The sequence below is a fragment of the Cydia pomonella genome, chromosome 5 (assembly GCF_033807575.1).
Source record: "Cydia pomonella isolate Wapato2018A chromosome 5, ilCydPomo1, whole genome shotgun sequence".
In the NCBI taxonomy this organism is placed as follows: domain Eukaryota; kingdom Metazoa; phylum Arthropoda; class Insecta; order Lepidoptera; family Tortricidae; genus Cydia; species Cydia pomonella.
Window position 1 is genome coordinate 20,277,842 of NC_084707.1, and position 16,929 is coordinate 20,294,770.

A 16,929-nucleotide genomic window follows, 5' to 3' on the forward strand; every position below is an offset into this window, starting at 1 on the left:
GTAAAAATAGTCAATACATAAGATATTTATAAATAATGATCCTTACTATTAGCATAACTTTAGACAGGATCCTAAGCTACAAAGAACTTGCCAAGTTATCACTTCAAATATCGACCCGGAACAACATACTGTACAAGTTCTGTGGCACCTCATGCTAGACAGTGTAATTGCGTCGTTCCTGGGAAATCGAAAGCAACACACCTACATCCTCAAGACGGGGTCAGATCTGGAACCGATTGGTGACTGCGCCGTGCCCCAAAGATTAGTTATGGGGAATAACCTGTTTTTGATTTCAATGAATGGCATTACAACTGCCTGTAATGAGCCGGAATATGTGATCTTTGCCGACGATATGTGCTATGATGCACATATCGTCGGCAGTGCAGTATTCTTGTTGATGGAGTAGAAGCCTTGAAATTAAGCTACGTCTAGTCATAATGAAACACATGTCTCAGTGGTTCTCTTCCAATGGCATGTTGTTAAATGTGGAAAAATCAAACATTATATATTTTAGTTTAAAATATAAATATATAGCCCTCTAAATATATCCACAAATAACACTAGAGATACAACCAATAGTGGCTTGGCCGAATACCGAACAACGAATATCCGGCGAAGTCATCGGCCGAATATTCGGCTAGAAGTTTTCCCTATAATGAAGTATAGTGCGCTGTGCAAGTTACAACTTGTTTCTTGCTGTAGGCAGTCTTTAATAGAAATGGCGCTTATTCTGCACGCAGTGAGTATTGAATTGTTGACATTGCGGTGCGTTAGTTTCATCGTGCGTGTAAAAAATTTATTCTTCTCATGTTTCGTACTATCTAGGAACAAAAAGATAGTCTGAAAAATTATACTAATATAAATAATCTTAAAAATCCAATCTTAATAATTGATTACTTGTAGTTTGCTACTTTTTTTACCCCTCGATTACCGTTATCTTCGTGTTAACGTACTATTCGTTATCCGACCGAATACTATGCTACCATTCGGTATTCGGCCGAATAGTGAAATTATGGCTGAATAGGCTGGATACTGAATAATGGCCGAATATTCGTTGCATCTCTAAATAACACCATTGTACCTAAGGTAGACTCAGCTAGGTACCTGGGCTTCGTAATAAATTCGGGGCTGACATGGGTTGCTATGCACTGTGCACTGTCTAGACTCGCACCCACCTTATCTCCCAGCAACTTGAGGAAAGCGTACTTCGGTTACATTCACTCAATTTTAATTCAAGGTTTGATTTATGGCCAACGTCTGCTAATCGTGACAGGGTTTTTAAAATTTATTTGCGACCTTTGCGTATCACAGACCGACAGTCGGTAGACCATCCCGCTAAACATATATTCAGATTAGCAAGTGTTTACATTCTGATTGCTTGTATATATATTCGTAGCAACCTACATAACTATAAAACATATGGGCAATCTAACTAAAGCACGGACCTAGATTATTATATAAACCTTCATGACCTAAAGACCTATGCAGTCAGCACCTGTTGATGCCCACGCGCAGAAGAAGAGCTAAGGCTCGCGCGGCTCTCAGCTTCGCGGGGATCCATTGTAACTGTGTTCCTGAACACATCAAGAAACAGGATAGAAAGGCCTCACTTACAAAAAAACTAAAGGCACTTGTCATTCACCTTGCGTGCTACAATTTTTATCCTAACACTATTCAAACCCTGTAAACTGTAAATAAAAATAGTATAACAATATATATGCAATTTCATGAGATATGTTATTAACTTTGACGACCGGTCTGGCCTTGTGGGTAGACCCTGCCTATGAAGCCGATGGTCCGGATTCAAATCCTGGTAAGGGCATTTATTCGTGTGATGAGCTTGGATATTTTTTCCTAAGTCATGGGTGTTTTCTATGTATTTAAGTGTTTATAAATATTTATATATTATATATGTCGTTGTCTAAGTACCCTCAACACAAGCCTTATTGAGCTTACTGTGGGACTTAGTCAATTTGTGTTATAATTTCCTATAATATTTATTTATTTATTTTATGTATTTATTTATTTATCTCTAAGTGCCTCGTTATACGAACTTTCAGTATGACCCAAGTAGATAAGAAACCAAAAAACTTTTCACTCAAAAAATAATGCTACATGCTTTGATGAAACTTTCTAAATATACTTACGCTATAGTATTTTTCAAACTCGAAGGGTACAGTGGTGATAGGTGTCATCTTCATATAATTTATAACCTGAAATCTCGCAAAATTGTACTGAGATTACATCTGTCAGCATACCCTCCTGTTTGAAAAATAGTATAAAAATACAAAGTTAATACTTTATTTGAGGAAATTAGAGTGTTGTGCTGGTATCCCTAAAAAGCATAAACAAGATGCAAGCCATCCGTTATTATTTCGCATCTACTTGCTTGAAGTGTCAAAATGAACGAAATTGTCGTTTGAAGTGAAGTAAACAGTATGGATATTTGCCAATTGAGAAATTCTTAAAATATGGTTATATTATTATAATCAAACTGTGGATTAACAGTGTTTAATAAACCGGCCCAATAATGTGGCCAATGCTTCTAAATATGACGCACGACGAATGTCGTCGAACGCTTCGCAGACTTGGTATATATTTTTAGTCTTATAAATGGCATTCATTTTCCCTCCTAACATTTTCTTTGGTTGTGAGCGTATGGTATAAGCTTTTATAACGTGAAATGTACATGAGTTTCTGTAATTATAAATCAGTGCGTTCCTATGTTTATAGAATTGGAAGCCTACTCGAATATGATCAGTGTGTTTAGAGCACAAGGGGCTTTGGAAGACAACAGAAAAAAGTTGCTTGAGGAACTGCGCGCCGTTTTGCATATTAGCAGCGATCGTCACAGCGCGGAGGCGCGACGCGTCTCTAATGACGAACTGTTGGCTACTATTGCACATCAGTAAGTTAATATTTGGTGAATTTTTCAGCTTTATAGTTTATTTTTATACACCATTGTACTGTGTCAAAGATGGCTGTGGGTAGAAGCTATCATGAACCTGTATTGTAATTGTAGGCACATTGATTAGAAACAATACATTTACATCATTATACAGTGAGAAATACTAAGTTTTTTTGGAATGATTTTGAGTCTTTGTGGCTGTCTTGGCCTCATAGATGCTTTAGTTTTTGACATTTTTATGAATAGAGGATGATATAAATTGGACATTTAACACTGTTTTGATTGAGTTTTATAGTGAAAATATATATTAATTTAGATTTGAAATTTGACAGGTAACCTAATTTTAAATGTCACTTAATAATAAAGAAAAAGTTTTTATGTTATAAATTTAATCACATAAGGATTTTAAACTAGAGATTTGGAAATTTATTATTTGTATTGTTAACAGTTATGATTATATATGATTATATATATGATGTTGTGATTATTTAGTTTTTATATATAATTATTGATTTTATATATATGTATTTTAAAATCTAAATATCTTTTAATTACTCAGAATAATTTGTCACACTATTATCAGGTAAAGAATGAATTATGTTTGCATTATAAATCATTATATTATATATTATTGATTTCTTATCAGACATTATTCCCATTACAAATTTAAACTGAAACTGAAATATAAATTTACTTACATAATATTATTTTATACCTATAGTATTTGAATGTGTTCTACAGAACTGTTCATTTTCAGTGGAAAGCAATATATTCTTTAACATGCCACATACACTCCATGATTCCATGGGTTCAAATGAAAATGTTGTTATCAAGGAGATCTCAATAATATATTTTTTTGTATTAATTTGTACATTTTTAATATATAGCCTTGTAATGTACACCTAGTTACTGATATAATAATAACCAGACCTTGGAATTTAGGGGGCAAAATTTAATGACATGTAGGGTGTTCTTATATCGAAAAACTTATTGATGCTGCTCTCATATATTAATGGTCACTCCAAGTTTTGTTTGTAAAAATATAACTTTATTTAACATTTTTAATGTGAGACTAAATAATAACTCAATTTCCTTCTCGATTTTGATAGGAATTTTTGAAACTTTATTCATTGTTTTCTAACCAAGCGATCATATAAAATATGCTTTGTGTAAACATTATCATCAACCCCAATATAATACTTACAAATTATATTGTCACGAATAATGCTAGGGGCAATCACTATAGTTACAGAAAAGTATCGATAATTTTTTAATTTATCAATATAGTAATTCCCTGACATTCAATTTCACCTCATAAATTCGGAGGTCTGATGATAACTTAATAGCAGACCTGCGGAACATTGGTGGTATTTTTGAATTTTCATAATTACAGATGTGCAAAATTTGCAACTCTTCCTAAAAGTTGGATTTTTTTTTAGAAATTTCTGGTAACTTTCATCAAAATTTTTATGGAAAATTCTATTTTGGTCACGGAACATACAAAACAATGTGGAGTTCCCGAAATATTCCCATTCATAATGTTGGTTTAATGAAAAAATTAATTTGATTTATTGCAATTTTTATATCTGGATCATCAAAAATGTTATTCAGTGTAAAAAGACTGACAGTTGCAATCTAGAATACCTAGTGATAACTTGTGAAGTTATCATGGAGCCTATCTACTAATTAAACTGTTTACATTACAAGATTATGTTGTTATTGAATTACGCATGGAAAAAAGCCTTATATTGAGAAATATTGAATAGAGATGTAACATAACACATTAATTACACTCTCGCATTTTATACAAATATTTAGTGACTAGCTGTTGTCCACTGTGAATGTATTTCCTGTAACACACTTTTAACCCCCTTTTAACTCTATTAGGGGCTGAATTTTCAAAAGCACTAGAATTAATTTGAGTGCCTACTTTCTAATATTTTCTCCTCCTGCTTAAGTCGTTCCCATTACTAACTTTCAACCACTTTTCAAACCTAATAGGATATGAATTTTCAAAAACTCAGAAATTATTTTTCTCGTATTTTCTGAAAATGTCTTATTACGAGTTTCAAGTTCCTAATTTAATATAAAACTGATCCCCACACAAACTTTCATCCCCTTTTTAACCCGGGAATAAATTTCCAAAATGCTGAATTCACTTTTATTTAAATATAATAACTTTTCACAAAGTTTCCAGTTCCTAGCTTAAAATAAAACTTGTACGCCATACAAACATTCAACCTATTTTTAAAATCACTTTTTATCTCTTGTACACTTTATAAATGAAACCTAGTGTGCAAATTTTAACTTTCTGGCTTTCATAGTTTCGTCTCTGCATTGGTGAATCAGTCAGGACACACGCATTTATATTATAATAAACGATTTGAATGGGTCTACATATAATGCTGGTGATATGGTCAGATTTAACATAAAAATAATTAAATTATATAGCGGTAGACCTGTTTATATCACTTAATATGTCTAGGGATGTATTTATACAATAAAAAAAACCTAAAAAAAGTGCATATCTGTTATTTGTAGTTTATGCAATAATTATTAATTTTATTTTTAGAGGGCATTTTTCGTTAAATATTATTTCATTTTAGTGGTAATCATTTGAAACTTATCAACAAGTATAAGTGTCTTGATAATTTCAAACCTTGAATGAGGTGTTAAAGTAAATTTGTTGGCAATAAATAACACGATAATTTATCCAGTTAGAAAATAAGGTTGATAAATGATTTTTTTTATTGTAAGATATGGATATGATGGACGCTTAATAGTAGGTTCTTGTTAGGTAAGTAAGGTAAAACTCTACATTATATATATATTTTAAATATTTAACCTCTGGCGCGGCCCATATATCAAGAAAAATTGGCAGTGAAATTTGAATCAATGGTAATACCCCCTTATTCATAAACGTCTACTAAAGTTGACAAGCCGCTAATAATCGTTTGTCCCTTTCCATGATACCTATACGTCGGAAAGGGACAAACGATTATTAGCGGCTTGTCAACTTTAGGGATAGAAAATAGAGTTAATTTTATTTAAAATGGAATGAAAAGAAACAAAATCGACTCAATTCCATTTAACGATGAGTCAGTTTTCATTGGAGGTAATTTGTACTAGTACTATTTGCTGTGTGAGCTGTAGACCTCGTGGGTTCACCGCCATTTCGAAAAAAATCCGAATACGTAATCGACAAAAAAATTGTATTTTACTGAACCTTCTTACAAAATTTCACATCTTAAATTTTGTATTTTTTTTTTAGGTTAACAGGTCCATACACAGGATTAGGATGGATAAGCGAAGGCAGAAGAAGAGTGCCTCTGATGCCTCGCGGCATTCCACAGACAGCATACACAGAGATTGCGGATAAAGCAGCAGAAGCCATCAAGGAGGAAAACAAAGAAATCTTGAAGAAATTAGAAGCTGAGAAGCTGGTGGCTCCTAAATCTAGTGAAGAGGAGCTGCCGGATCCAGAGGGAGAAACGGCAGAGGGTGCTCTGCAGACAAATGACATGATGGACGAGATGCTGTACCCTCCTATTGCTATGGAAGATCAAACTTCTAAAGTAAATGAAAGAAATACATGATTGAACTATTGAAATTAGCTTTTATGACTTTACTATAATTTGACTTCTTTTCAGCTTTGGGAGACTGAGCTTGTCAACCGAAAAAGAAAAATACCCGAAAGTGGATCAATACCCGATGATGCCACGATACCAGTGAAAAATATGAGGAATATCCCAGCTAATACGAATCAGAAGCATCTTAATCTGTCACAGATTTATTCGAAATATTCACAGCCTGCTACAAGTAATTCAACTACTTTTTTATGTAAATTATTTTAAGAGTCCGCAGCAAGTTCGGTTCTCTATACAAACGTAGTTACGCTCTCATTTTAAAACGACTAACTAGATTGCTCTGCAACTTTGTACTTGCAATAGGATAAGGTATATCTAGTCGTGTAAGTAGTTTATGTAGCTTCAGATAGCATAGTTAAAGAAATACAGTGAATTTAATTTTTTCATACAAAACTTATTTTTGCTCTATTTCGTTTGTTTCGAAACTGAAGCTATATAAACTAATTACAAGACTAAATATACCTCATGTCATTGTATGTGCAAAGTTTCATTATAATCCTATACATAGTTTTAAAATGAGAACGAAACTTCGTTTATATGGGAAGGTGAAATTCGGCCGAGCTTGCTGGTGACTCTTAACTCCTTACTTTTTTCAGGAAATGTATTACAGAGTTAAAATGGAAATGAATTAACATAAACTAGGAAATTTAAATTTCTTCCCACATGTATTTGTATATTGACTGACATTTTTATTCTCTCAGGTAAATCATCAGGGCAATCAAAACACTCCTACAACCAAGTGAGCAAAGTATCCACAAGCAAATCAAGTCACCCGCACCAACCACGGGCCCACAAGCACCGCTCGCACAAGCAGAAGGCTCCGGGCCAGCGTCAGCCCAAGAAGGCACAAGAGATCCCCAGCTCCCCCAGCAAGCGATACCCGCCCGACTATGCCGGACCACCGGGCACTTTCCAGGCTACTTATGCTCAGTCAGTACTCGGTGGCAAAACCAAGCCCGACTACATGGAAAGCAAAGTGCTCTCCTCACCTGGCATGCTCACAGACTCCCCGACTATGGCGCTACTGACGCAGCCGGCTACAGTCCCGCACGAGCTGGGCGTGTCCGACAGCCCCGACCCCGCCTCCCTGCAGGCCCAAACCCCGGTCTCCAGGCACGGCGCGCCCAAGCCTCACCAGCTCCTCCTGAAGGGCCGCCGGCCCGAACCGCCCCCCGATAACAAACCACCAGAAATGAAAATCCTACAGAAACCAGAGGGACTCAAAGTCCTTTCAAACCGTCAGGTGGTCGTCGCGCCGAGCTCTACTCAAAAGGCGATTAATCCGGCTGGAAAAATCGTCACTACCAAGCTGATAGGGCCCGTCACCAAACAGGCGACCCCGGCACCCATGTCTGACAAGATGATCATAGTATCGAAACCTCCAGACCATAAGAATTTGAACTCTAAGATAATCATAACGTCGTCCGCTATGCGCACGCCTAGTAAGGATTCGGCACCGGTTGCGCCGCGCACGGAAACGTTTACGCCTAAAGGCATCCCCGCCACCGACTTAAAAGTCTCCGCCAAAACCTTTGTCCTCAACCAAAAACCCGGTCAAAAGATGGTAGTGTTACCCGCCAAGTCGCGGACGAAAACGGGGTCGGAGGTCCAGCTGCCGCTCTTGCATTTCAAAGGGATTCCGACTGGTATGAAATTGGTCCCGGTCAGTTCCCAATCGCTCACTCAAGCCACTAAATCGCCTGCCGTCACTGTCGTGTCGAAACCAGCCAGTGCGGTCACTACTCCAGCACCAGTCACAAAGGTAGTAGGTGCGGAGACCATCAAAACCGCCAATTTGGCCGACATTGTCCCAGTGAAAGGACTCACTCCTGTGTCTACCACCAAAATATCTAACCCTATCGTAAGACCCGCGAGCGCAAAAGGCAGCGTCATCGTCGTGCAAAAAGGCGCGACGATAGGTAAAGCATTATCGTTTACCAAAAACGGTAACGACATGTCAAAAATAATCATGGGTAAAAACGTGAACCAGCTGTTACAAGCCTCCAAGCCAGAGCAGACGGAAGCGAGCAAGTGTCCGGGAAACGTGATCGTTCTCGAGCTAAACAATGATCAGTCAGGGCGGACGACAACCATGTCGGAAATCTTGGACAGTCGAAGCGGCGCGGCTCGCCTTTCCGACGAAAACAAAAAGTCCCAGGCGATAACACAGGACACACCAGTTTTGTTCGATTCCCAAATGTCAGAGGAGACGTGCAACGCGAGCATAGACTCCGCATCAGAGAGTATAGGTGATATCGGACCTATGGAAGAGTCTGCTTTAAGTATTATAAAAGATGAAGACGCAAAAAACTTCAACAAAGACTCTGAGGGCGTGAAGGATTCTTCGAGCGTTACCGACTGGGAGATGGAACTCGACACGGTGTCGAGAAAAGGGAAGGACGAGGAAGACAAACTGAACTCTCTACACCTAGACCTGGGCATGTCCAGCGACAGTGACAGCGAGTACATGGTCGACAACCGGAAGGCGAAGGCGAAGCACTCGCAAGAGACGATACAACGGGCGACGCCCAGCGGTAAGATGTCAGATTAAAGTTTCATGTGTGTGTTGTGGACAAAAATGTTTGAAACATTGGTTGAGCTTTATACAACAGAAAAAAACGAAAAAATAAAATAACTAATAGTTCGGTCATGATCCTTATCATTATTATCATATACAGACTAGAATTCGGTGTTGGAAAAGAAGTCGTAATATTAACAATGACAATACTGAAAGACGTAAAAAAAATTGGAAATCAAACTCTTTTGTACATATTTTCATAACTTTAACAAAAGTTAAATACCGTAACAACTGAACGTTTCGTTCCGCTAGTCATTTATTTTTCTTTTTTTTTTTAGGGGAAAGGAGCGAAATGTACAGTTCTAGTGCGATGTCAAAAGCGACGCGAACGTTACTCAGCCAGCTCCAAGACGAGGGTTCATCGAGCAACGACTCGTCGTTCGCGCTCAAATCTAAAAGCGCGGTGAAGAACCCAGCGGAGGCGGACGCGCTCACCGTCGCCAAAGAAAAGTTGTCGGAGAAAGTCGCAGAGGCGCGGTCGCGCCACAAGCGCATCGACGTATTCAGCACCGCTATCAGTACCAACGATATGAGCCTCGACGAGTTCTCGTATCTAGAGGAGAGCATCATGGCCGACGACGACCCGAGCCCGCCCGACAACAAACAGTGAAACAGACACTTAGGACATATAATGTGATGAGTGAAGTGATAGGCGAGGGGTAAACTTTGTATGACGTTTTTTTTGTAATTTATTCTGTGAAATCATTGACAGTTTTGGCCGGTCTATTTTGTGACAATGTATTCGTCTATTCCCTTGGAATAAAGAGGCTAAGTAATTCGAAATGATTCGAGTTCAAATCTCATTTCGATAATGTACAGCCTTTTAAAAGAATGAGTTGCAGACTTGTTCATTTTAAATCTTGGATTGTTTGATAGCCCTTGCATTTAACGGTATCTTTTCAGAAATATATCAACCGCCACTATATTTGATATACTTGTGTTGGTATATTTTTGGAGTGAACTATATACATAATTATCTGTTAATGTTTATAGATAAATATATATTATTCAAGTATGTATATAATAGAATTGCACTGCATGAAACGACTGATTTTCACCAATAGCCCTGAATCACAGATCACTTATAAGGTAGGTTGCGTCTACGTTTACGACCTTACTCGTGTACATTAAAATGATTAAATATCAAAGTTAAGCTTCAGCGGTAAGCTCGCAGCGTCTTATTTTGGATTAAAAATGTGTTTCCGAGTCTTCGTAAACGCTTCATAATGTGTTCTAAACCCACTTATTATCATCCACTGTAGTTGCAAACAAGTTAGGTAAAATGTTTAATTCACATTAACTACTGTAGACCTATTTACATAAAATTAATTGCTATTCAAAATGATTTACATGAAATCTTTTTACTTAACTTTAACTTATGCGGAAATGAATATCGATTGTAATCGTAATAAAATGCACGCCAGCGGTGTTCGTAACTATGAAATTTGTATAATCTCAAAATTTAGTAATTTGGATGTCTATTGCTAGATTGCTACTAAGGCAAAAATGCTATGTGCTACTTGAAAAACAAGGTGTTAGTCAATACCTGTGATATTTTGAGAGATTTGGAGCTCTCCTACTAACACTAACACGTTTACGGAGGATAAAATTTAGCCAGATGCTGAGGCTCCAGTACTAGGAGTTATTAGAGGCACTGGCAATCCCGCGCCCTAGGGAAGAATGGGACGCCCTTATGAATTATATTGTTTGCAATACATATGTCCTGATATCTTACGTTGCCCATGTGAGTGGATCTTCCGAAATTCTTGCTGGGGTGAATAGAGACAAAAATTAAAATGTGATTTACTTGTCAATTTCTTAATAACTACCCACACACATTGTATCATGCAAAATCTACAATCATTTTCAATCGAATGATACAAGTTCTGTTAGTATTTTTTTGAGAAATGTCAGGTAAATCACTTATTTTAATTTTTATCTCTATTTACTGTATTGGACGGTACTTCATCTTCTAATTCCAATAGGGAACGCAATTTTACTGCAATGTTCTTCCGCCAGAGGCAGTACTAGCACAAATAGTAAACCATATAGTAACTTATATATCGTCAGGAGCCAAGCAAAACTCACTAATTACTTAAAAATAATAAACAAAACTCAACCTTATTTTAGTAGCAATATGGTTCCTTATGGCTACAAACTTGTGGTGGTAATTAGTGAGTTTGCTTGTGACCTGAAGATATACAAATCCTTAAACAGATTTTTGACAAGTTTTCACAGATTATTTGTTACGAACATGTCGGTTTAGTTACAGTTTGTGCTAGTGGCGCCCCCTACGCAGAGTTTTGCGTAGTATTCCCTATTTCAAGTTCATACCTTCAAAGATTTGAGCGTGACTGTGCGTATACTGACAATATCTAAGTTACAGAACTGTCTTATACAAGATGTAACAAAAATAGTGGCGATCTGTTTAAGGGCATATTCGGCATCGTGTTATGATTAGGCCGGAGGACCGGCCAAGAGCATGTCGGGCCATGCTCAGTGTAGGGTTTCGTAGTTACCAATCTGTCAGAACAGACAAACGGGGGCTATTATTAAGTATCATGTACATTACAAGCATAAGGGAGTACCTTCGCCGCGCTTTGTACGTCTTTTTACTAAGAAGATAAGATTTTTTGCAATAACACCTGGACCGATCATGTTCGCTATAGTTTTCATTGAAAGTATTAAGCTTTTGTTTCATAATTTTTTTTTTCATATTTTGGACCCATGGTTCAAAAGTTAGAGACGGACACATCTATAAGGGTTTCTAGGTGACTACGAAACCCTAAAACGCAGAAGAAACATTTTTTCCGACCTATTTTTGTTACGCCTTTTATACTTAGATTACAGCGATATGGTTTTCATTTACGCTCGTCATTGGTCTGATTAAAAAAACAATTTGGCACATGTATTTAGATTTGATTACAATGTAAATATAATAATAAAATAAACGAAAAAGCCTCGTAATAAAATGTATTGCTTTGCCCGTGCCTGGTTGCACAAACATTATTAAAATGTGTTCTTAATGTCAAACAAAAGTAGGTATGTTGTGCGCTTTCTGGTTGCAAACAATATCTGCTTCAACATTCAGATTATTTTGACTTTGAAACAAAACTAATTATGCATTTGATTTTCTAACTTAACACAAACTGAATAAAGTCGACATTTAAAACGTCGCTTAGTTTCCCAAATCCCAAAATTTCTACAAGGGAATACTTCTCATATAGTTATTTCTGTAGAGATTTTCTGGGAACATTTCCGCTTTATAAGAAACTTTCCGCAACTTGCATATTTGTAGTAGATGTGGTTCTTGTGTAAAATACACGGTGGACTATAAATAAGTTCACATTTAAAATAACTTAAACATAACAACGTTTGTAATTTTTAAAGTTGACAAAATGGGGTTTTATTTTTCAAAGGCCATTAAGCTAAAATGTAACCCGTTTTATTCTTGTCCCTTTTGCAACTTGAACTTTCATTACAGCCTCTTCTAAGCAGCCGTTCTTGCATTTCCCCGTATATACATTTTTTCAATTGCTCCATAGAGCTTAGATGGCTGACGATAATATTACTTTTAGGAAAAAATCATTGGAGCTAAATCTGGGTCGTAAAACGACCAGTTAAGGTTACCTCATTTGAAAATAAGATTTCCAGCGATTATTTTCCAGAGTGCTGAAATAGCGTCGTTAAAGGGGGCGACAATTTGCCCCTTCCTCTTGATACCAAGTAGGTTGGTTTAAGAGCACTTTAAGCAATGTAATGCAGGACAGATAAAATCTGCAATAAGTATTACAAGCTTTTATTTAACTTGCCCTGTTAGTAAGTATGGGACAAATCTTGCAAGTTAAATTTGACCCACTTCCCGGTTTCCGATGAAGCTGAAAATTTGCACACATGTAAGTCGGGTGACAATGCAATATTATGGTACCATCAATCTGATCTGAGGATGGAGACAGGAGGTAGCCATAGGAATTCTGTGATAAAACTACGCAACCTAATTGTGTTTGGGGTTTTTTAAATTGTCTCGATGAGTATTAGTTGCCCGTGGAAAAAAAAGTACAGTCAGCGATAAAAGCTCGTACCAAAAATTAAATTTATGCCAAAAACTTATTTTTACGTGTATTGCTTCCGGGTACCATTTAAGAAAGTAGACCGTTTTATCGTAGAGAAACCAGGTTTACCTTGAACTCGCTCCATTTTCAGGACTACGTGACGTCCTTGGTTCATTGAATTGTAATATTTCAGCGTTTAACCTTTTGAACGCCACGCCTATCGCACGCGACGCGTAATCGTGAACCTTGTCGGTACGCATGAAGGTTGATATTGGGCTGTAGCCGCGCGCGTCATATGACGTCTTTGGCGGTCAAAAGGTTAAACGTTCGTCTCTGGACTTTGATCCCATTTCCAATTGCTTAAACATGCGAGGCCAGATACTTTTAGCTTATATTTTAAACAAGGAAAAATTTTATCCTTGCCTAGGCTAAAAAATCATGGTTTAATATTCTCGTGTACAAAATGCTTATTGTTCTCCGAGCAATTAGATCATGTTACGAAATCCCCAATGGCTACTCTTTCTTTTGACATACCCTATATTTTCCCATTCCCACTTAAATATAACGGCCGACTCAAATTAAAACTTATTTATAGTCCATCCTGTATTAGACTTTATTCTTATAAAATTAAGGTAGAAAATCAAGCATAAATAGCTGCCAATAATAAATTAGGGGTTATTCTCACTAGTTACCGCCAAGTTAAAACCAGTGGTAACTACTGGGAAAAGGTGGGACTAGTGGGAATAACTCCAAATTAGAGGTTAACCAAGATATAATTCGAGAATTCATCAACTAGGTAACCAGTACAGTTACAAAATGGTTCCCAAGCACGTTTATGCGTTAGAAGGAGCAAGTGATATTGCTATCTCATTCCACCGCATAGCTGCGTCCCTTAGACTGACCTACGCTGGGCCATCGTGTAGAGGAGCCCTTATGTAAGCGCTGTATCGCACAAGCCAACCTAAATTCATTCTTATTTAAGAAATAAATTAACGTTATGAATTGTATTATAGTTTGTCAAGATCTTGTACATAGTGTGTTGCTGATATAAAGCTCCATCCTTTTCAAAGACGTACAGTGTGTAAATCCAATACGGGCGAATATTTAAACGGTAAGTATATTGAGATAAATTTCGCTTAGAAATACAATGGAAAGCAACACACAAGTTCAATCGATAAATGTTTCGTGTTGTGGCTCCATCAAGGTGATGATTCTGCCAATTTCGAGGTTGGATAAAACACGGCTAGTATATGAATCTTATCATATTACGATCATAGACAGTGTTCACGTCGAGCTTTTTATAGTAACTGTCAACGCTTGTTGGTCATAATTAAGTTTAACTTTAAAAAAAAAACTTCTTAATTAAGTGATTATACGTATAAATTACAGACACGGATTTTGCCGACGTAGTATTTAAAAAAAAATCTATGCCCGTGGGCCTACCGCGAAAACCGAAATTCGCAAATTGCGGGGATCTTTCTCTTTTACTCTCACTAACACGTAATTAGAGAGACAGAGAAAAATGCCCGCAATTAACGAATTTCGATTTTACCGGTAGCCGCCCTGGTTTAATTTATTGCCCGTATTGGATTTACACACTGTATTATTTAGGTGCCTATATGCGACGGGCAGTAAAGTGATGTCCAGCCCCTTGTTTTATCTTCGTAAGACTCACAGTCCTACCGGAATATAGTTGCAATAGTTCTGTTACGATCAATTTTTGAACAAAGCAAAATAAACTCTATTTCTTACAGTGTAGGTGCATGTTCCACTGGCCAATTTAGATTTTTTTTCTTATATTAAACTTCAGTTCTAACAGGCATGGAAGTGCGAGAGTGACGCATGACACGATAAACGATAAAAGCCCGACCATCGTATCAACAAAACAAGACAAACATTAAAAGAAAACGTTATCTTTAGTAAACATTAGTATAACCATAGTGAAATAAGTAAGTATAGAGTGCTTGCAGTTTTCTTCCCAAAACCAATAATAGATGTCACGAGTGTCGCGACTGACGGAAAGTGTATTGCTTAACAAGTTACAACTTATATTACAAGCAGAAGGAGTTTGAGCATTTTGACTTTTCGTTCGCCGCGACATCTATTGTTAAGTAGCAGTTCTGATAAATTCGACATTAGATATCGACTACTAAAATAATAAGCGTTTTGCTAACTTATTTCTTTATGGTATAACATATCCGACCGATGTATTGTTTTCTAGCTCCCGATATTTCGACGCAGTCACATGCATCTTGTTCACGGGATATCCATGTCTGAAATTTACAAGAACTACGAATATTGATTTTCTGTATTTTTTATTGTTTCCTTTGGGAATCTTTCATCTAGTCTGAGACTACAGATTTTCTGACTCCTGCGAGTCACGAACGTTCATGCGACAGCGAGGCATCAAGCCCGGTCGGTGTCAATCGTACATATAGACACCTGCCAGAAAAAGGTGGATGCATCATGTTTTTCTTGCCTGATATACGCAACCACAACATTTACTCGTAAGTTTAACCTCCTGAATAAAATAGGCTGGTCTTTTAACTTTGTACATGTATGTTTTTGGTGTTACATATAGTATTTATGAGTTGTTTCCTTTTATACTATAGTTGTTGCAGTTAAATTATGAACCCTTGGAGAGTATATTTGTAGCCACGGCTGATTTCAAACGGCAGGTGATGAAAGGCGACTATAACATTAAATATTGCATTCATATTTTATAAATACGTAATATTATTTACTCTAGCTGTATTTGTGCAGGGTATTGGTGCAAAATGGTTCTATGTTTATTTAATTGACATAGAATTGACATAATATCAGTAAAAGTATGCTGTAAGGTATTTTTAAGTGGATGTTTATTTAATCTTGTACCGTTCGTGCAATAATAACTTTGTCGTGTCGTCTGAAGTCAGCTCACTATCTAAATAGTAAAATTAATGTATTGTAGACCAATATAGGTTAAGGCAACCAAATTTGTTGTACATATAGCATCGTATATTTCGGATTAGTTTAACAATGGCCACTCAATTACTTATTTAACCATTCGTTTGTAAGCTAGCTGTAGCTGTGTCCGCCTGACGGTGTTCGGAGGCTGATGAAACGGTACATATTTCAAAATTTCAACCGAATGGAGACATTCTAAGAAATTGTGCCATGGTTAGATCCTAGTTTGTTCTAGGTATGACAAATTTTGTACATAAAACTACCTGTAATAACGAAATATCATTGACTACTGTCGACGTATAATGTATTAGTGTATTTGTATCATAATAATAAAATTGTACGAAGCTCGCGTATGTGCGTGTATGTGAGTATGTCCTACGATACGGAGTTAGACTAGCGTATAGGATCACATCTTTTTGATGTTGATGCAGGTGAATATGCTTAAGATTGTTTGGAAACAATCAAATTGTGGATAAAATTGTGTTCCCAAAATTATATAAATAAGCAATTTCCTAAAAGGAATAGCACGTGTAAGTGTAGAATTGGTAAGATGCGCGTTTTATAAGTATTTAAATTACAATGTTAACGATTGACCTGCATCCGTTTTTAAACTAGCTTAAGACGTTCATTAGTTTGCCGGCTGTACATATTCCGCATATTTTAATTTTACTTCCGTCGTAGAATCAACGCAACGTGTTAATACAATTTCTGTGTTTTTGGCATCAAGTTTATTTTATCTACTTATTTTAACAATAAAACTTTAATCATAATTCTGTCGTTCCATAATTCGTCTACCTA

The 16,929-nt window shown here is 36.7% G+C and overlaps 1 protein-coding gene across 1 annotated transcript; it reads left to right on the forward strand.

Annotated features, from left to right (window-relative positions):
* Window positions 1-2,378: 2,378 nt before the first annotated feature.
* On the forward strand, window positions 2,379-16,901 carry LOC133518045 (BRCA2-interacting transcriptional repressor EMSY). The gene is made up of 6 exons (XM_061851606.1): window positions 2,379-2,591; window positions 2,734-2,908; window positions 6,180-6,483; window positions 6,559-6,727; window positions 7,257-9,089; window positions 9,412-16,901. The coding sequence occupies exons 1-6, from the start codon at window positions 2,531-2,533 to the stop codon at window positions 9,741-9,743; spliced, it is 2,874 nt and encodes a 957-aa protein (XP_061707590.1). The 5' UTR covers window positions 2,379-2,530; the 3' UTR covers window positions 9,744-16,901.
* Window positions 16,902-16,929: the final 28 nt, after the last annotated feature.